Genomic DNA, 18,087 nt, shown 5'->3' with positions numbered 1-18,087 from the left:
AGTGGTACTGGAAATCGTGTCATTGCGAAAACCCATATTTTCTCTACCCTCTCTTACGCGTACCGTATATTCACAACGCTAATGTACCTGCTCGCTTCGGATGAAATCCCGCCCAGAACTACCAGCTTCGCTCTGCCCTGACTGTGGCAGACAGCATTTGCTTTTTAGTGGCCACCTAGAACAGGTTGGTTTGTTTTTGTATACTATACTTCATGCCACATAGGCCTATCCGTATGCTGTATTTATACGCACATCGTAAAAGAATATTGAGCACTCATCAATTACTTCTGGTTGCTTCCTTCAATTTCATCTACGGTAAGCGGGGTAAATTTAATGTCGCAGAGTGTAAACCTTTTGGAGTACAGTAAGAAGGAAATTAGTGAAAGTGGGTTAAATTCCAAAGTTGGGCGTCCGTTTCCAGCGAAATTTTTAAAATTTACAGGAAAGATATGGATAATTTGATCGTTTGTGTGCTTGATAACATATAAGAGACTCGAAAAACCTGTTTATTTGTTATATATAAGCGGTTATAAACATGGGACTATACGGCGAGCGGAGGGAACTACTTGGCGCAAGGTAACCGAACAGTTGCATTGTGGGAAAGAAACGAGCATTTATGTTATCAACATGGCGAATGTACAAGGGCAATGAACTAGCAGTTTTAACATTTGTGAAGCAATACGTTGATAACGAGCAAAATCTTTTAAAAGTTTGTGAAGAGCACGGATTAGTGAACCTAACAACAAACTGCAGAAAGTGTGGAAAGAAGATAACAGCGAAAAAACTTGACGAAAGCGGACGCCCAACTTCGGAATATATGCCGTGAAAGTTATAATTTCTCAACAATTATTTCGAATGGTGTGCCTAAACTTGAACCTCCGTGATAATAACTTACATGACCACTTATCTAGAGCATTATCACAATGAACATCTGGTATTGTGATATAAACAGAAACATCTCATATTTTCTGTAGATATTGTCTTGATATAAATAAATCTCTGTTCATTAATAATATTACGTACCGCTATATTGTAGCTCTTACTATATGAATGAAAGGCGAACACTAGTTCAGTAAGGAAGAGAAACGTGCTCTTTTTTTGTCTCTAAGCAATACGATATAGTTACCTTGAAGAATTCCATTTTTACTTACAAAATTCAGAGTTCTATCACTCTGCAGCATTAATTACCAGATCATTGAGTACACATAGTGAATAACTGAACACTTACTTTTTTGAGAGTTTTTCTACACCATCCACAGAAACATCCGCCATCCTGTTCTCGTCGTTAAAACCACACCACGCACGCAAGCTACGATAACTGATGTAACCAGCGGAAATATGACCGCGATGCGTCACGATGTTGTTTCCCGCCAAATACAAATAATGTAACTCCACTCGGAATTATAATGAGGTATAAATAAAATTAGTTTAGAAAGAAACATTTTAAAAAAGATCTTCGTTCGATATTGTATTAATAGAAGCTCCCATAAATTTTTGCTACGCTTGTACTTATTAAAGAAATGCGCAATGTATGCGGAAGGCAGTAGTAATTTGTTTTTAGTTTTCAGTTCATTCAAAGATGGCAGGTATTATCAAGAGCAGTGTACACGTTGCTATAGTAACAGGACAGGAATCTTGGATGCAAGGTGCAATCAGGTGGGTTTATTTATTTGAACTTCGTTCAACATTATTTTATAAATATTTTGTTTCACAATAATTTTCATCATATTAATTATGTGAAATATTAACAACACACAATTAAGTTTTTTTTTCAAAAAGAAAACTTTTAGAAAGTATTCTATTTATAATGCAGCTACAGGAGATTGGAGAAACGTGCACAATATATAACTAACAATTTGAAATTCGATGCGACATTGTAATAATCTGCGTTCCGTAATATTTGAAATTGTTCTCAAAGTATCTATTCACGTAATAGTATTAAACTTGATAGTATGGATTTTTTAAATTGGTGTTAATATTAATTATGTACTGAAATTTGAAAACTCCGGACGAGCTGAACTATGTAATTTCTGCTTTTGACATTAGAAATAATTTGTTGTTTGTGGAAGTTTATTGTCCTTTTTAGCACAGAGTTTATATGAAACGTGTACTTATTATTTAAAACGAAATCAAAATCACCGTAGTACGTTTAAAAATGTTGTCCTACCGCGCAGTGGTGCCCCCCCCTCATGTCCATGACGCACCCCCTCCTCAATTGTCTATCCGTAGGTGTTCTTCCATGAAAAAAACATCTTTGCGATTAATTTTTACACCCCCTCAAACATATTTATATAGATTTTTAACCCCCCAAATATTTCAATGACGCAGTTTGCGTCATAGCCCCCCTTTGTGGGCACCCCTGCTACCGTGGATCGAACCTGAGACCACATGTATCAAATGTACGTATGCTACCCACTAGCCAGCAGGGTGAGTCTATATAGCAAGTATTTATTGTACTGTATGTAGATTATAAACTTATTAGTATATATTGAGTATCTGACTTTTGGTTCCCTAGAGTCCATAAAGATTCCTGATCTTTACAGATAACGGATAAACTTAAGACATTTCTTCAATTCTTTTCAAATTTAATTCTTGGTGCTTGCAACGTGTCTCTACTATATTAAGATCCCCTATCAGTATAAGTCCTAACTTTTTATTTTCGCTTTAATGTAACAGTTTAATAAACAACAAATAAAACGTAATTTACTAATTCTGAGAAAAATGACTCCGCACAATCCTAATGGAAATTGGATTTCGGTGAACTTACATGAAACCGTGATATGTTGTAGATATTGTGATCCTGAGAAAAAGTCTCAATGGGCATAACCACCAATTACTGACCGTTTGACCACTACGAGGCCACTTTTTGAAAGCAGCGGACAGTGAAAGTGAACGAAACTGTGATATGTTATAGGTGTCGTGACACTGAGAAACAATATTAATTTGTTGTGGCTACTGACCAACAGTTAGTCAGTTGGTAGAGAACTAGCCTGCATTTGGGAGGTTCGCCCCAGCTGGCCATCCTGTCTAGCAGGCAGCGACGGCGATTGGACGTTAAAAGTGAGGGGAAAAGCATGATCTGAATATGTGTATATCAATGTTAGTTTTCCTGGTTGTTTGTAACACTTTGTAACACTTTTGACGAAAAGTTGTATAACTAACAGAATACAATATTTTTCAGTTAAAATACCGTATTTCATATGTTGTTAGGTAAATTGACAAGAGCAACGCAAGGAGGTACTAGCCCTTTGTACTCTTAAACAACGAAAGTGTAAGAATAGATTTGATTCCTTACTCATGAAAATCTTAAGATTCTGTCTGGAAAATTGTGTGGTCAGATTATTTAATAACAAATTTGCAAAACAAATAAATAGAAAGGATAATATTAATCATAGTAATGTATAATGAAGCTTGTTTTGTAGAAGCTATATTGAAATTGGGGTTAATGAACAACTTATATTTCTTTTAATTCCACAAATGCCATTAAATGTATATTATTACTCTTAGAAAATGAAAGACAGTAAATATTACAAGCATATGCTACGACATTTAAAGAAATACGCAATTGCAATATTAATTGCTTCGAATTGCAATTAAAACGCAATTCCTATAGCTTTCTTAACTCCACGGGAAGACATAACCAATACGTACTCACGCAATGGCAACTATTATTTGGCACCATTTTTTAAATGAACTAGTAATATAGAAAAACTACATTTCCAAATGGAACTATGTATATTAAGGGGTCACTTCAAAAAAAATGCTGGAGCAATTGCCCCTTGTTGCCCGCCTAATCGCCAGCGCTATTAGCAGGTCTTTTCTTTGTCCCGCAAGATGAATATCGGGATGTTATCTATGCTTAAATGGTGTTGGCCGCTACTCTCTCCCTCCCTTTTCCGGGTTATGGGATAGGACAAGACTTTTTTTTCTCAGACGCGCCTCCTCAGTTTCGGCACCTGAAGAATTTTAACCGAAATGGGCTGTCATCATCGCTTTCTTCGCCCTTTTTTCATCATTCTTATTTTTATTTAATTGAGAAAATGAAAAAAAAAAGACAAGGACAAGGGAGGGGAGGAACTAAACCACAAGACAAAACTAAACAGAAACAACAAAGAGCAACAGACTTGAGCTATCTAAATCCTATCTTTTAAAACAAGCGTGCTGATCAGGTAATTTTAATTCATAAACTATTCCTAATCCTACCCTATAAACTTATCATTCTATTTTATTTAAATGAAATCAATAACTTTGCATTTATTTCTGCACTGTTGAGCTCTAACTCCATTTTGACAGCTTCGGATAATTCCTTATAGCTGGATCCCTCTTCACCTTGGCTTTTACACTTATATGTTTTCTTCACCTGTGCGTAGTTTCTCTCCTGTCTGTGTTGTGGTTTCCCCTGCAGGGTTGAATCCAGGGGGTAGCCCGGGGGAAATCTCCCCCCTCCGAAGAAAATTCATTCCCCCCGGAGAAACTAAAAAAATTTCAGTCACAAAATGTAGAAATTACTTCACCCAATTATTTGCTTTCCTTCCGTGCACGTGCAGACGAAATCCAATCTCTTTATATACATATAAATGACTCAGACTCATTCCATATAAATATTAAACATATAACACCTAAGATAGAATACCAAATAGTCAATAAAACTTGTATTTCTTAATGCTATGACCGAGTTTGGCAGAAGATGAAATTGTTAACTGTTAAAGAAAGGTTTGTATTTTATTAGGTAGTATACTCTCGCCCTATAATATATATTAGTAGGTAGCACTAGCACAGGTTGAGATAGGAAAGGAAAGATAGGGAAGATCTTTCGATCATTCCATATGATCTCTGATGTCAACAGACTTCAGTTCTTGAAAATGTACGGTTCTTGCATTATTTGAAATAGGGCGCCTAAATCCCATTTCTCGTATCGGAAGTAACAGACGTAAATGTGTTTTACGATTGTTAAAGTAAACACACCTTTCTTTAATTAAAAGTAATTCAGTTAAAGGGTGAGATTCAGAGGGCGTCATTTAGAGGGATCAGGGAGGAACAGTTATCCCTCCTGGATTAGAGACTTATATAGAATTTATCAATATGATAGTAGTATATAAGTGAAAGATTGCTATTGAAGGTGATGAAGATCCTGCTCAGTGCCGTTTACTTTACACAAAATCACAAAGCATTTCTACGTTTCCATTGTACAAGAAAAAAGTTAAAAATGTACTCCTTTCCGTAATTAGTCTTGCAATAAATTACGAAATGCTTCTCTACATTTTCTGGTGTCAGTTTCTGACGTTTGTCCGTTAGAATAAGTTTGTAGCCAGAAAATGACCTCTCAACGTCAACAGATGTTACCGGACAATATTTATAAAGAGAAGCAAGTTTGGTACGTACAATTTCTGGCAGGTTGAAATCTAATCCTTGAAGATACTTTCCTATGGCTCCAATAGTTTTATAGTGGGAGTTTCTAGCAAGAACATCCTTCAATTTATTTTTCACAGAGTGCCCGATCTCACCAGGAATTGACTGGAGCTCGTGCTGAACTTTATCAATTAGAGTTAACCATTCACTGAGTAGCATCCCTCGCGTCTCGAATTTCTGAATTGATGTCGACACAATCTTAAAATGCGTCTTTATCATTACTAGATTTCTCCTAACTTCTTGGCAGTTGATTGAAAACGTCTTTGCTCTGCTGAATGACTTTCGCATCAGAGGAGTCAAATTCTTGTACAATGCTTTTCACTTCGTCAAAGTGTTCGCAATAAAACATTGCAGGTTCAAGCCAACTTTCCCAGTGGGTAAGAATTGGTTCAGGGGGGAGGGGAGTATGAGGAATACTCTCGTATACGAAGGGGTGCTTTCATAAGCAGTTTCTTTGTATTAGATATTAAAGAATTGTCGTCCGGAAACAGAGATAGAATTTCTTCTGCTATCCTATGAAGTCTATGAGCTAAGCAGGTAATGTGTATTATCTGGGGATTAAAAAATAACTTTCAATGCTGTTCCCGCCTTCAGCATGTAACTTGCAGCATCTGATACCAGGACAAAAAAATTTTCGTCCCTATCGCCTGTTGACCACAATATTTGGAAAGGTTGATTCATAAAACGAGCTATTGTTGAGTGGTTCACCCGATCTACAACTTTCTACGCAATAAAATAAGGCGTACCGGGCTCATCTTCGCTGAGCTTCCCAACGACCATGTTTGCAGCACATCGACCACAAGCGTCTGTTGTTTCACCCACTGCCCCCTTCCCCCCTATATAGCAATCCCCAATTCCTTCCGAATCTCTTCGAGTGCCATATTATAGCATTCGTCGAAATAGCATGTACGGAGAGTCGACTCTTGCGGAATGCTCTGTTTACAATATTTCTGAAGAAAGCCACGAAAATGTACATTACTTAATTTATTCCATGGCATGTTCGCAGGTACTACTACATGACATAAATCATGTACAAATTGATCCCGATTTTTGAACGTGTTTGCAACGTTAACAACGTTTGCTAGTAGACGCTTTTCTATCAGCTGCATCGATATATGCCTTTGTGTTGGAATGCTGGGCCAGTTGATACTTTTTTTCACACGCAAATTGCTTGTTACATGGTTGACAAAAAATATTTTACCATCTGTGACGTAGTTTGTATCGTTTTGTACCACTGCTTAAGCAGTGATCTTGACGATTTATCTTTGGGCATTGTTTACACCTCCTCAATCACGCAGTAACACTATAACAAAAGTGAACACTCACACGCACACAGTAAACTAGAGTGAACGCAAGTATGATGTGAACAATACTTCATGACGAAGTAAACTCAAAACAGCGTTCAGTCAACACGGAAGCAGTTCGACAAATTTCTTTCAAGTTCCATGTTTATTTTTACAACAGCATCCGTTCCTTCCTCCATCCCTCTTTTGCCCGCATTTGCGAAATTGCAACGTCCTGGGCTTTCTTCCCAATACTATGGCTAATATGAATATGAAACAGATGTCAGGCAATATAAGAACAATAAGAAAGGACAGCGGTGTCTTCCATATGATTAGACGAGGCTTATTGTACGAGCCACCATACGTAGAAGGCACTATAGTCGAAGAAACTATACCCTCTCAGTAGCCTAAATTGCATGAAAATTTCCAGAGCAGGTTCATTGACCTGAGTACCGCATCTTGCCCAATTTGTCCAAGGGTGGGATGGTTTGTTTCTTACTTTTCTACCGAAAAACATTTGCCTGGAATGGTGTTTCAGAGACAATAAAATAAAGAAAATATACTAGGCAGAGAGGGAGGAGGAAGTGTACCAATTATTCCTACCTCTAAACTTTCCTTCGCCTTCTACAAGAGAATGACCGCGCAATTTTTTAAAAAAAAATTTCTATTTTCTGCCTATCTTTCTAGAAAGCAAGGGCTGGAGGATTTGAGAAAAAACTGTAGGATTTCAGAACAAGATTATCTTTTGTTTGTCTTGGATGCTAACAATATAGTTTCTCCATAAACTAGGCATTTCTCATGCTCCCATGCAAAAAGCCATTCTGTTACATAGACATTTTTGCATGCTATAAGCATATATTTTAAATAAAAACATAGAATATGCTGAATATGCTCTTAAGCACTAATACAGGGTCTATGCATTAACCTTTGAAATATGCATTTATATGCACTATAAAATTTCAAATTCGAGCTGTATTATTGTTGTTAGAAACCCTTACCAAGTCTAACAGAGATGCATATAAGAATTTGCATAAAAATCCGATTTCTACATATGGGTAAATACTCATCCCAACACCAACACGTCACAGGCACACTCCCAGAGCATCCGGAGTTCCTTACCGAACCAGTGCCGGGGATGCCCCAGGCTCTCGCACACCATCACTCACACTTCCATCCTGGCGGCGCGGAAATCCTGCGCCTCCTGGAGTTGCCTCCGGTCCAGGAGGGATCCTCATTCAGCAGGCATATCCATTTCCATTTAAGTATAAGACTTTTCTCCATAATTCTGGATATTCCTCTGCTACATGTGCCAGGATTTTATAGTCCTCTTCTGATTCCAAGATGTCTTTGATTCCTTTACGTCTAATTTTGTCGCGATCTCTCAGGCGCTCCTCCAGTAGTGGACACCACAGAACACTCTGTTTAAGTGTACCCAACTCTCCACAATCACATCATGATAATCCGGTCATTTTTGTTTCTTATTCATCCTGTAAAGATGAGTGGGATAGGGACCATGTCCTGTAAGTTGATGTATTAATCCTTAGTTAGGGTTGAAGTAGTTCCATTTTAGTCGTATCTCAACGTCTGGGATAAATCCAAATAATTTTCTAGATGTCTTCCATTGTCCATTTTTGTTGGATTAGTTTTTCTTTTTCCTCCTGTCTTTCTGCTTTAGTTCCTAGTAATTCTTTAGTCTTATTCATATTTCCTTTCTTCTGCCAATACGTTGCCGCTCTCTGGAGTACTGTTAAATACATAGGTTTAATGCCCATCAGAACACACAGTGCATTGTTAGGTGTCGTACTGAAAGCGCCACCGAGCCAAATTAATAAGTTTCTTTGAGGCGATTAATTTTTACTTTCAGGGAATTATTTTCTATTAGACGATGTGCCCATACACTGGAAGCATAGTTCATCGAGCTGCGTAGTATAAGCTCCTGATAGTCTTTATTAGTTTTTTGGGGGTAGTCTGTACTTTGTTAACGCCAATGAGATGAGTTTATTATCTATTCTATGACCCTTTTCAGTAACGTAATTGATATGCTCTCCAAAATTTAATTTATCATCTATCATAATTCCTAAATATTTAACTACTAATACTTTTTCGATCTTTCGTTTCCAATTTTAGTTATAAAGCCTCTTAATAATTTAGTACCAAAAATCATTTATTTCGTTTTCTTTTCCGAGATCTTTAATGTACTTCCCACACCATACAAGTAATTCATTTATAACATGTGAAGTTTTTTTTTCTAGTTCCTGCCTTGAATTGGCTGAGATAATTACTGCCAAATCATCAGCAAAAGCAATTACTCTTACAGTATCCTTTAATTCGTTTTAATCTTTCTAAACATGGTTGGAATCCCAAATCCTACATCAAAGGTCCTGGAATCGATCCTTGTGAGTTTCCCTTTTGTGCAGTGACTTTTATGTTTCCCGTGCTCTCATGGATATAAATCTGTCTATTCAGGAAGTAATACCTTACTATATTTATTAAATGTTGAGGTAGTTGCATTTCTTTTAACCTTGCAATTAGTGATGGCGTCCACAAATTATCAAACGCCCCCTCTATATCGAAAAAAGAGCCAAAGTATATTTATTTTCCATGCAACTCTCTTTAATTTGATAAAAAAAAATGCGTTTAAAGCGTCTTCAGTAAATTTACTCTTTCTGAAGCCATATTGTAACGCATCGTGTTCAATGTTCCTGTGCCTCTGGATTCTATTTGCTGTTATTCTTTCAAATAATTTCAAGGTGTTTCTCAGGAGACAGATTGGGCGATAAGAACCTACTTCAATTAGATCTTTGCCTTGGCTTTTTAATAAAATTAACAGTTTAGATTCTTTCCGTACTAAAGATTCTCTGTTTCTTTGCTGTACTAAAGATTCTCTGTTTCGCTTAGATTCTTTGTTTTTTAAGTAGAATGTTGAAAAATTTTGTTAGGTATGGAGTCAAATATCTTTCTTAGTTTTGTAAATTTCATTTACTATTCTCTCTAAACGTGAAGCTTTTTTTTTAGTTTTTTGATTATTGTTTCCACTTCCTCATTGTCAGTTAATTACATTTCTTCATTTGCCACCGGAGCTATAAGTTCCAAATATTCCCTTCTTAATTCTTTCTGTTGTTCCATATAATCTTCTTGTGGGTCTTTAAGAAAAAAATTGCTGCATAGTTCGGACAATGTAGCCTCTCTAGTTGCAGTATAAGACCCGTCCTCGTTTTTTAGTGTTGATAATGTTAGAGGGCTGATTTTTTTGCATAGCAAGCCTATATGAGAGTCCCCACGGATCCATCTCTAATTTTTTTCTTAGAAAAAGTTTCCATATTGTTCTCTTAGCCGTTAATATTTCCGCTGAATATCTTTGTTTGATTTCTCTATATTCATTCAGTCTTCTTCTTTTAAAGACTGGGAACCAGGTAGCTTGATAGCTTTTTTCCTTTTCGCTTTGACTAGCTTTTTCAAACGATCTAATTTTGGTGAACAAAAACCAAAATAATATTTCTTTGAAGTAGAATCTGGAATCGAAACCACTATTGCCATATCTGTGCTTACTTCAATTTGAGATACCAGTTCATCCATGTCTTCAAAGTTAACTATTCCTGGTAATTTTAGTTTTTTTCTCGAATTTGCACCAATCAATTTTATTAATATTATATTTCTTGTCGGTTTGGTCTTCGTGTACTTTCTTTACTAATTCAAATGTAATTACTTCATGGTCGTTAGTTGTTGCTTTCTTATGTACCATCCATGTGATCTACAAAAGTAGATTTGGTGTTTTCGTCCATTGTCAATATATATACATTATTTGGGTTTTGTTGAATAATTTCCTGTATTTTATCAACAAAAATTTGAGTGTTCATACTAAATTGGAAATATGAATTTATTAGAAAAACTTCCTTTGATTATATATTATTTCAACACAGATCAGCCAATTATTACAATATTGACCAATCTTGAGTATTTCGAGATCTTTATTCAATACAGACTTTAACCTTTTCAGGTATCATACAATTCCACCAAAATCCCAGAATATCGTTATCTTCTGCTGTTTTAAAAATGTGCCCCTGTAGTGGCCAAATGGTCAGTGACTAGTGGTTGCGTCCATTGAGACTTTTTCTGAGGATCACGGTGGCTGCCTAGGACGGAAACAATTAGGGGCGGAACAGCAGGCATTGTTTTAATCTGCGGTTTAACAACACTAGCCAAAATGTACGTGCGCCAGCGCCCTACGCATTTAAGAACAAGAAGTTAATGAAAAGTAGGATCACCCAAGATCGATTACTGCTCACCTATATGGAGCGGGGGGACATCTATCTGGCCATAGTACGTTTCTGTATTCCCACTGTTCGTTCTACGATTAAAGAAGATCTGCATTATCTGAATATCCAAACTTCGGATGCTCACACAGAAATGTCACTGACCAAAAGTTTCTACATAAGGTAGTCAGTGGAAACTTACGGTCTGAAGCTCTACTGCATGAATTATCTCTTCATATTTCTACCCGTGTAGCGTCAAATACCCATCTCTTCCAGTGTTGCCAGACCGATCAGTTGGGAAAGCAGAAGATTCGAAGGTAAAAAACAGGAGAAAGCAGTAGACACATAAAGTGGCGGCATTCGAGTGCAAATCCAAGGAGAGCATAAACTTGCCATTATTAAGGGGACAGTGGTCGAAACAAGCAGTCCAGAATTAATTAGTACTTTCATTTTAAAATAAAGCAATACATGCAAAACATAACTTTGAGTTTTAATTACTTAAAAGTAAGTTTCATAAATATTTTCCCCCCATGATAGGTAATCTTTTGGAGGTTGAAAGACCCTCATGTCCCCTCTATATTATAATGTTTCATACACACATGTGTAAAGTAAGACACAGTTAAAGAGCAAGGTGGGGTGGGAAAATGTCTAACCATGCACCTAGCGACAGTATAGCTATATGATACAGTCACACGTAATCTTAGTATAAGACGATTTTTCGCTGACGATCGTGGAGAGGTGATGTAAGCAAGCTACTCTTCCAAAAAGGGGTAAAAGTGGTTCTGAAAAGGTAGAGTGACGCATAACGTCACACCGTCTCCCGTGCCTATCTTTGCCAATTATATTTTTTTTTTTTTTTGAAAGTGGGGGATGCCATAGATATCTATTTTGGAAGTAGGGTAACGATGTCCCTCGCATTTTCCCCTCACTTTTACCCCTGTTTCCAACACAAGTCCCAATCTAAACAACACGTACTCGTAAATCTCACAAGTCATAACGATTGCCAACCATCATGCATTTAGAAGATGACGTACAGATGTATCTTTGTATTCATATTTTATACAGCAAAGCTCTATATGCTCTACAGAGCTTTGTGTATGCATACAGAGAAATCATCTCTTTTTATGTAAGGAAAATATGAAAATTAAATATTAATAGTAATACTATTTTTCTTTAACTTCTCGAAGTAAGGAAAAAGCAGGAGATTGTTCACTTTTCATTTTCTTTCGCAGTAGATCAGTAGAACGTAGAAAAAGCAGGAGATCTCCTGCAAAATCAGTAGCTCTGGCAACACTGATCTCTTCCACTATTCCCGCCCTAGAGTGTCGGTTATTCAAAGGTCCTTCTTTCACAGAGCATCAAATTTATATAATCAGATGACGTGGACGTTTTTAAGCTACTCAGCTTTTGACAGAATAATTACACAAATTCAAAATAACTAAAAATTGAATTAAGGAACTTCATTTCAGCTTTGTCTTAACCATCTTCTGTTTTATATCTACAATGGACATCGTCATGATTTACATTACAATGAAACTTCAATTTTCTGTTGCCCTGTTGTTATATTAGTAAAATTTCATTCCAAAAACCACAACGATAAAAATGTTTTTTTTTTTTTTTTTTTTTTTTAATAATTTACTTATAGATTACTTGTTAATGTCATAGAGAGAGGCATTGGAAATTTTATTTTATTTAATGCCTAAACGGTAACAATATGATGATGTGGTGAAAATGTCAGGGGTGACAACTGACAAGGCTTCATTTTAGTTTGGGTTTTGGGGCGCAGACATGTTTTTCGCCTAAGGTATAAAATATCGTAGAGCCGCCCCTGCTAAGGATCACAATATCTGCAACATATCACGCTTCCAAGCAACTTCACTGAAATCCAGAATACCGTTACCTTCTGCTGTTTACAAAAAAGTGATCCAGTAGTGGCCAAAAGTCAGTGAGAGTGGTTGTGCTCATTGAGACTTTCTCAGGATCACAATATCTACAATATGTCACGGTTTCAAGCAATTTAACTGAAATCCAGAATATCGTTACATTCTGCTGTTTTCAAAAAAGTGGCCCTGTAATGGCCAAACGGTCAGTGATTGATAGTAGTACCTGTTGAGACCTTTCCTTAGTATCACAATATCTGCAACATAGAACGGTTTTAACCAAACCCACTGAAATCCAGGATGCCGTTACCTTGTGCTGTTTTCAAAAAAGTGTCCAAACCACTGGCGTCTTTGGTATGTAAAATTTGGGGGGACATCAAAGAAAGTGATTTAAATGGTACTTCCCAACCCAACCTGTTTATTATTTTTGATTCCATTTGTTACCTTTCTGCTTACCTTCTTGGACCCCCTAAGGTACACTCATATCCAAAATGATTGTCGCATATCTATAAGTATCTTCTTGTAAGAATATAATTTGATAATGATTTTGCAGAGTACTTTTAATACTGATACTATGTATATAATCAGGAAATGTATATTTGTGGTAAATTTCATAGGAAAAGAATTATAAGTACGAAAATTAGAATGAGTAAAACAAAATGTTGCTAAATCGACAAGAAAATTTTATTTTCGTTTTATTGTTCTTTTTTTTTGTGTGTGTGTGTGTGGGAACTTGAATAAAGAGTTGAGAAAAATACTCATAAAATGCTTCGTGTGGAGCAGTGGCGGCGGTTGGACGTTAAAAGTGAGGGGGGGGGGCAAGATATGATCTGAATATTTGTTTATAACTGTTAGTTTTCCTGGTTGTTTCTAACACTTTGACGAAAGGTTATATAACTAATAGGATACTATCTTTTTCAGTTAACCCCTTTCTGGATGATTTTTTTTCTTTTAGCGAAAAAAAAATAATCAGTACTGCAAATCATCATATGGGGACTTGAAAAATGAATTAAATCTTGAATTTTAGATTTTTCACTTAATTCCGACAAGAAATAAGTATGTGCCATATATGACACACTTACAACTTACAAAGGTCATGCCAGATGACACCAAAATCTCTTATTCATCCACGTCTATATCTCACACAGCAAACAAAACAGTCATTTGTTGCCTTTGATAAATCACAGAAAAGCTAAAGTGAACAACGGGTATGTGCCATATATGGCACGGCATGCGGTAAGAGGTTAAAATATCGTATATCCTATTTAATATTTTATTAAGTAAATTGACAAGAGCAACGCAAGTAGGTATTAGCCCTTTGTACTCTTAAACATCGAAAGTGTAAGAAGAGATTTGATTTCTTGCTAATGAACACCTTAAAATTCTGTCTGGAAAGTTCTGTGATCAGATTATTTAATAACAAATTTGCAAAACAAATAAGTTGAAAGGATAACATTAATCATAGTAATGAATAATGAGGCTTGTTTTGTAGAAGTTCTATTGAAACTGGGGATTAATGAACAACTTACATCTTTAATTTAACACATGCTATTAAATGTATGTTATTACTCTTAGAAAATGAAAGACAGTAAATACTATAACCATATGCTATGACATTTAAAGAAATATTTGCTTTTAGAACTTCCCGAAACATGCTCGTTGCCATTAGGTGCAGTTTTCACTTTCTTGGAACACACCAAAACACAATACTTAGAATCACTCCATACTCCAGTCATACAAAATAATACTAAAACCTAGAATTATGTTGAATTCACTAAATTTAATGGTATATACACTCGTACACGCCTAAACACACCGCTTCACTCGTATATTACACTACAAAAGAATGAAAAAGGTAGAAGTTGTTTCTTATTACGCTCTTTTTAATCAATATTCGTTACTTTAGAAAGAAGAAAAGACATTTTAGTATCTAAATTTTTGTGCAATTAAAGAATAACTTGTGAAATACTTCTTTTTTTGCAAAATGTTCTCTCAATTAGTTTCAAACGCCTAACATATCGATCCCTTGTAAGAAATGAAAATATGTTGGGATTGTTGTGCTCCAATAGGTTGATTTTTGGGTTATTTTCTGTGGCAATTAAAATGCAGTTCCTGTAGTTTCCTTTACTCCACGGGAAGACAAACAATACACACTCACGCAACGGCAAATATTATATGGTACCATTTTTTTTCTATCAAGCAGTAATACATACAAAAACTTTACATTTCCAAATGAAACTATATACATTAATGGGTTACTTCAAAAAATTGCGGGGGCAACTGCCCCCTTTGTTTCCCCTAATCGCTGCCCATGGTGTGGAGTGTTGTACTGTATGGGGCGGAAACGTGGACATTGCGTAAAGGTGATGAAAATCGACTGGAAGCCTTCGAAATGTGGATGTGGAGAAGAATGAAAAGAATTAGTTGGGTCGAGCGGAAAACGAATGAGAGGGTGTTAGAAATGGTGGGTGAGAAAAGAACACTTTTAGATATTATTAGGAAGAGGAAGAGAAACTGGTTGGGACATTGCCTAAGAAGAGACTGTATCATGAGGGACGTCCTAGAGGGTATGGTGGCGGGAAAGAGGGGGAGGGGCGAAGGAGACTACAATTAATGGATGATATAAAAACAGAAAGATCATACGCAAAGACGAAGAAGTTAGCGGAGGACCGTGGAGCATGGAAGCTTCTCAGCTACGGCATGACCTGCCAATAAAGTCAGAATACCTATAACGATAATTATGATGATTATTGTTCTTATTACTGCTCTTTTGACATGAAATTTTCCACATACATGTCTTTGCCGATTATACACATACTAACATTATAAGAAATACTCGGCGAATTCGTTATCAAATTATATTCCTACAACAATATATTTATAGACATGCGACAGTAATTTTGGACATGAGTGTACATCAAAAACTCTGTTATAATCACAGCCTGAATATTATATTCCAAATAAATATAAATATTATTATTTATATGTTATTCTGTTGTTAGTAAATAAATTAAATTAGAATAAAATATTGAATATTTTGTATTTAAAAATATTGGGGTGACGCATCTCCTCGTCCTCCCCGCCAGAGATGCCCATGGGCCAAACGGTCAGTGATTGATGGTGGTGCCCATTGAGACTTTTTCTCAGGATTACAATATCAACAACATATCGCGGTTCGAAGCAATTCAACCGAAATCCAATTTCCGTAAAGATTGTGCGGGTTCCTTTGTTAAAGGGTTCTTAAGTTTTCAGATTAGTTTAAATCACTTCAAAAATTAGCAATCAGCAAGGTCATTCTTTATTCATGGACATTTCATCTAAAATAAATCTAAAAATAATTACGATAAAATAGAATAAATATCCTTGTTTGATTTTTAAATAATAGTTTAGGTTTTTTATTTCCTTAATTATTGCTTTAGTTAACACAAAATATTAATTACCATTACATAAATCTGTTAGACAATGCCTTCAACCACGGGAAAAGATTTACCAAATTGGTGTATAAATATTCAGGAAAGTTCCACACAGTTCTGATTTGATTCTTCATTAATGCAAATATTTAATTTCAAATTCTATTATAAATTATTTCTTTCAAGGTACTTCATTAATAATCACTGTGTAAGGTTCATAACTTTATTGAGATCATTTTCCTTTCGAGACTCAAAAGAATTTCGTATGGTTTTGAAGGTTTTTCCATTACCTAAAACTTTACGTTACCTTATATCTTTACATGTAAAAGAAAAAGTCCTGAGCCAGTGAGACTGATTTGGACAGAGCATAGGATTTGTGATGTAAGGTACCAATAAGCAAGTGTTTTAGAAATTCGACCAGCTAGGGGGGGGGGGAAGAGAGGTGGCAATTATTATCTTAAAATGTTCATACTTCGGAATCTCTGAATGTTAGAAACATGAAATTTGGTGTATAGACTTCTCATTTAAAGTAATTAGACAATGTTTCAGCATTTTTTATATTTGACGTAGGAGGGAAGAAGAGGGGTGATATGGAAATATGATGGGAATAACAATTATTTAAGATGCCCATATTTGGGTATCTCTTAAGGTTAGAGACATGAAATTTCTTCAAGTAACGTATTTTTCATTTACAAGAGAACCAGGACCTGTGGTATAATACTCTAACCCAGCTTTCTTACAGGCAAGGTAGTGTGGTGGGGAAAGGTCTATGTGGTATAACTTTACAAGATAATCTATGAACACGCCAAATGCACCAGATTCAGGGTCCTACGTGGTCCCACGAAACCATATGATATAGCTGAACTCATTCTTCATAATCTTGACATTAGGTTATTGTGATTGTTTGTTGAAGTTTAGTGTCGTTTTAGCACCGAGGACTTAACAGTAGACTAGATCTCAGAGGTGGAGTGGGTCGTGGGTCAAGTGAATCCAAATTTGTAAGTGGGGCAGTGGCCAACAGGACATGACCCACTGCAACCCAGCACCCACTGTGACCACTCTGACCCACTCTGCTAGTGCATTGTAGACAGCATCTTCTGAATATTGGTGAATTTGTGTACTTTTTACTTTTAAGGCCTCCAGTTTTTCTTTTATCATGTGTTTCTGTTTACTTACTTGAGACTAATCTAAATGAAAAGGGAACTTCAAGCACTTTTGGATACTGATACCGCATTTGTAATTGTAATTGCAATAATAGCAATAGGACTTACTACTTGGCTTTCGAGATAGTCGAATTTTAAACTTTTTTTTTTTTTCCTTTACGTTGACCTACCTTACATTGATTTGAGACTTGAATTTCATCCTATTTTCTACTGAAAAGTATTTGTAATTCAACAAGTAAATACTTTTATGTGATAATTAAATTAAAATTCATCGTAATATGGCCTATGACAAATACTTTACCATTTTATCACTCAGAGATCAGATCCACTGGTGTTGTAACAAAGCAGTTGTTGTAACAAAGTAGTGCTTCAGTGATTGACCGTAGAAACTCAAACTCCGATTAGTGATAATTTCACAGCTTTGTTTTATTACAATTGTATAAACTCCTTAGTCAGTGGACAGGAGGGCGTGGATCATGGGTCAGAGTTGATGATGATGGGTTTTGATGGTGGTGGGTCCGAATTGGTCATTATGGGTGATGGGTCATGGTGGATCGTGGGTTACGGTGGATGGTGGGTCATGGGTCAAATTTTCATTGACCCACACCATATCTGGTGGACCTACAGTTTAAGGTGACATCCGGACTGCCGTACCGGAAATCGAACCTGGAATCCCGTGCGTAGTCACT

General features: G+C 36.1%; 2 protein-coding genes across 3 annotated transcripts in view; one reads left to right on the top strand and one right to left on the bottom strand.

The window, feature by feature from the left end:
* LysRS (Lysyl-tRNA synthetase) overlaps positions 1-1,425 on the bottom strand; it is a 40,403-nt gene extending 38,978 nt beyond the window's left edge. The window contains exon 1 of one of the 2 annotated variants that reach the window (XM_081740830.1): positions 1,229-1,425. In XM_081740830.1, coding sequence (XP_081596956.1) covers positions 1,229-1,272 — 44 coding nt within the window. In that variant the 5' untranslated portion in view covers positions 1,273-1,425. The remainder of the gene's footprint in view (positions 1-1,228) is intronic. The other variant, XM_081740827.1, reaches the window with a different exon arrangement.
* Positions 1,390-18,087, top strand: part of Dnaaf6 (Dynein axonemal assembly factor 6) — a 56,067-nt gene continuing 39,369 nt past the window's right edge. Inside the window, exon 1 of the mRNA XM_081740834.1 lies at positions 1,390-1,656. Coding sequence (XP_081596960.1) covers positions 1,528-1,656 — 129 coding nt within the window. The 5' untranslated portion in view covers positions 1,390-1,527. The remainder of the gene's footprint in view (positions 1,657-18,087) is intronic.

This window comes from Thermobia domestica, chromosome 2 (genome assembly GCF_964235325.1).
Source record: "Thermobia domestica chromosome 2, izTheDome1.hap1.1, whole genome shotgun sequence".
NCBI classification, from domain to species: Eukaryota; Metazoa; Arthropoda; class Insecta; order Zygentoma; family Lepismatidae; genus Thermobia; species Thermobia domestica.
This window is presented reverse-complemented; position numbering and strand designations above follow the sequence as displayed.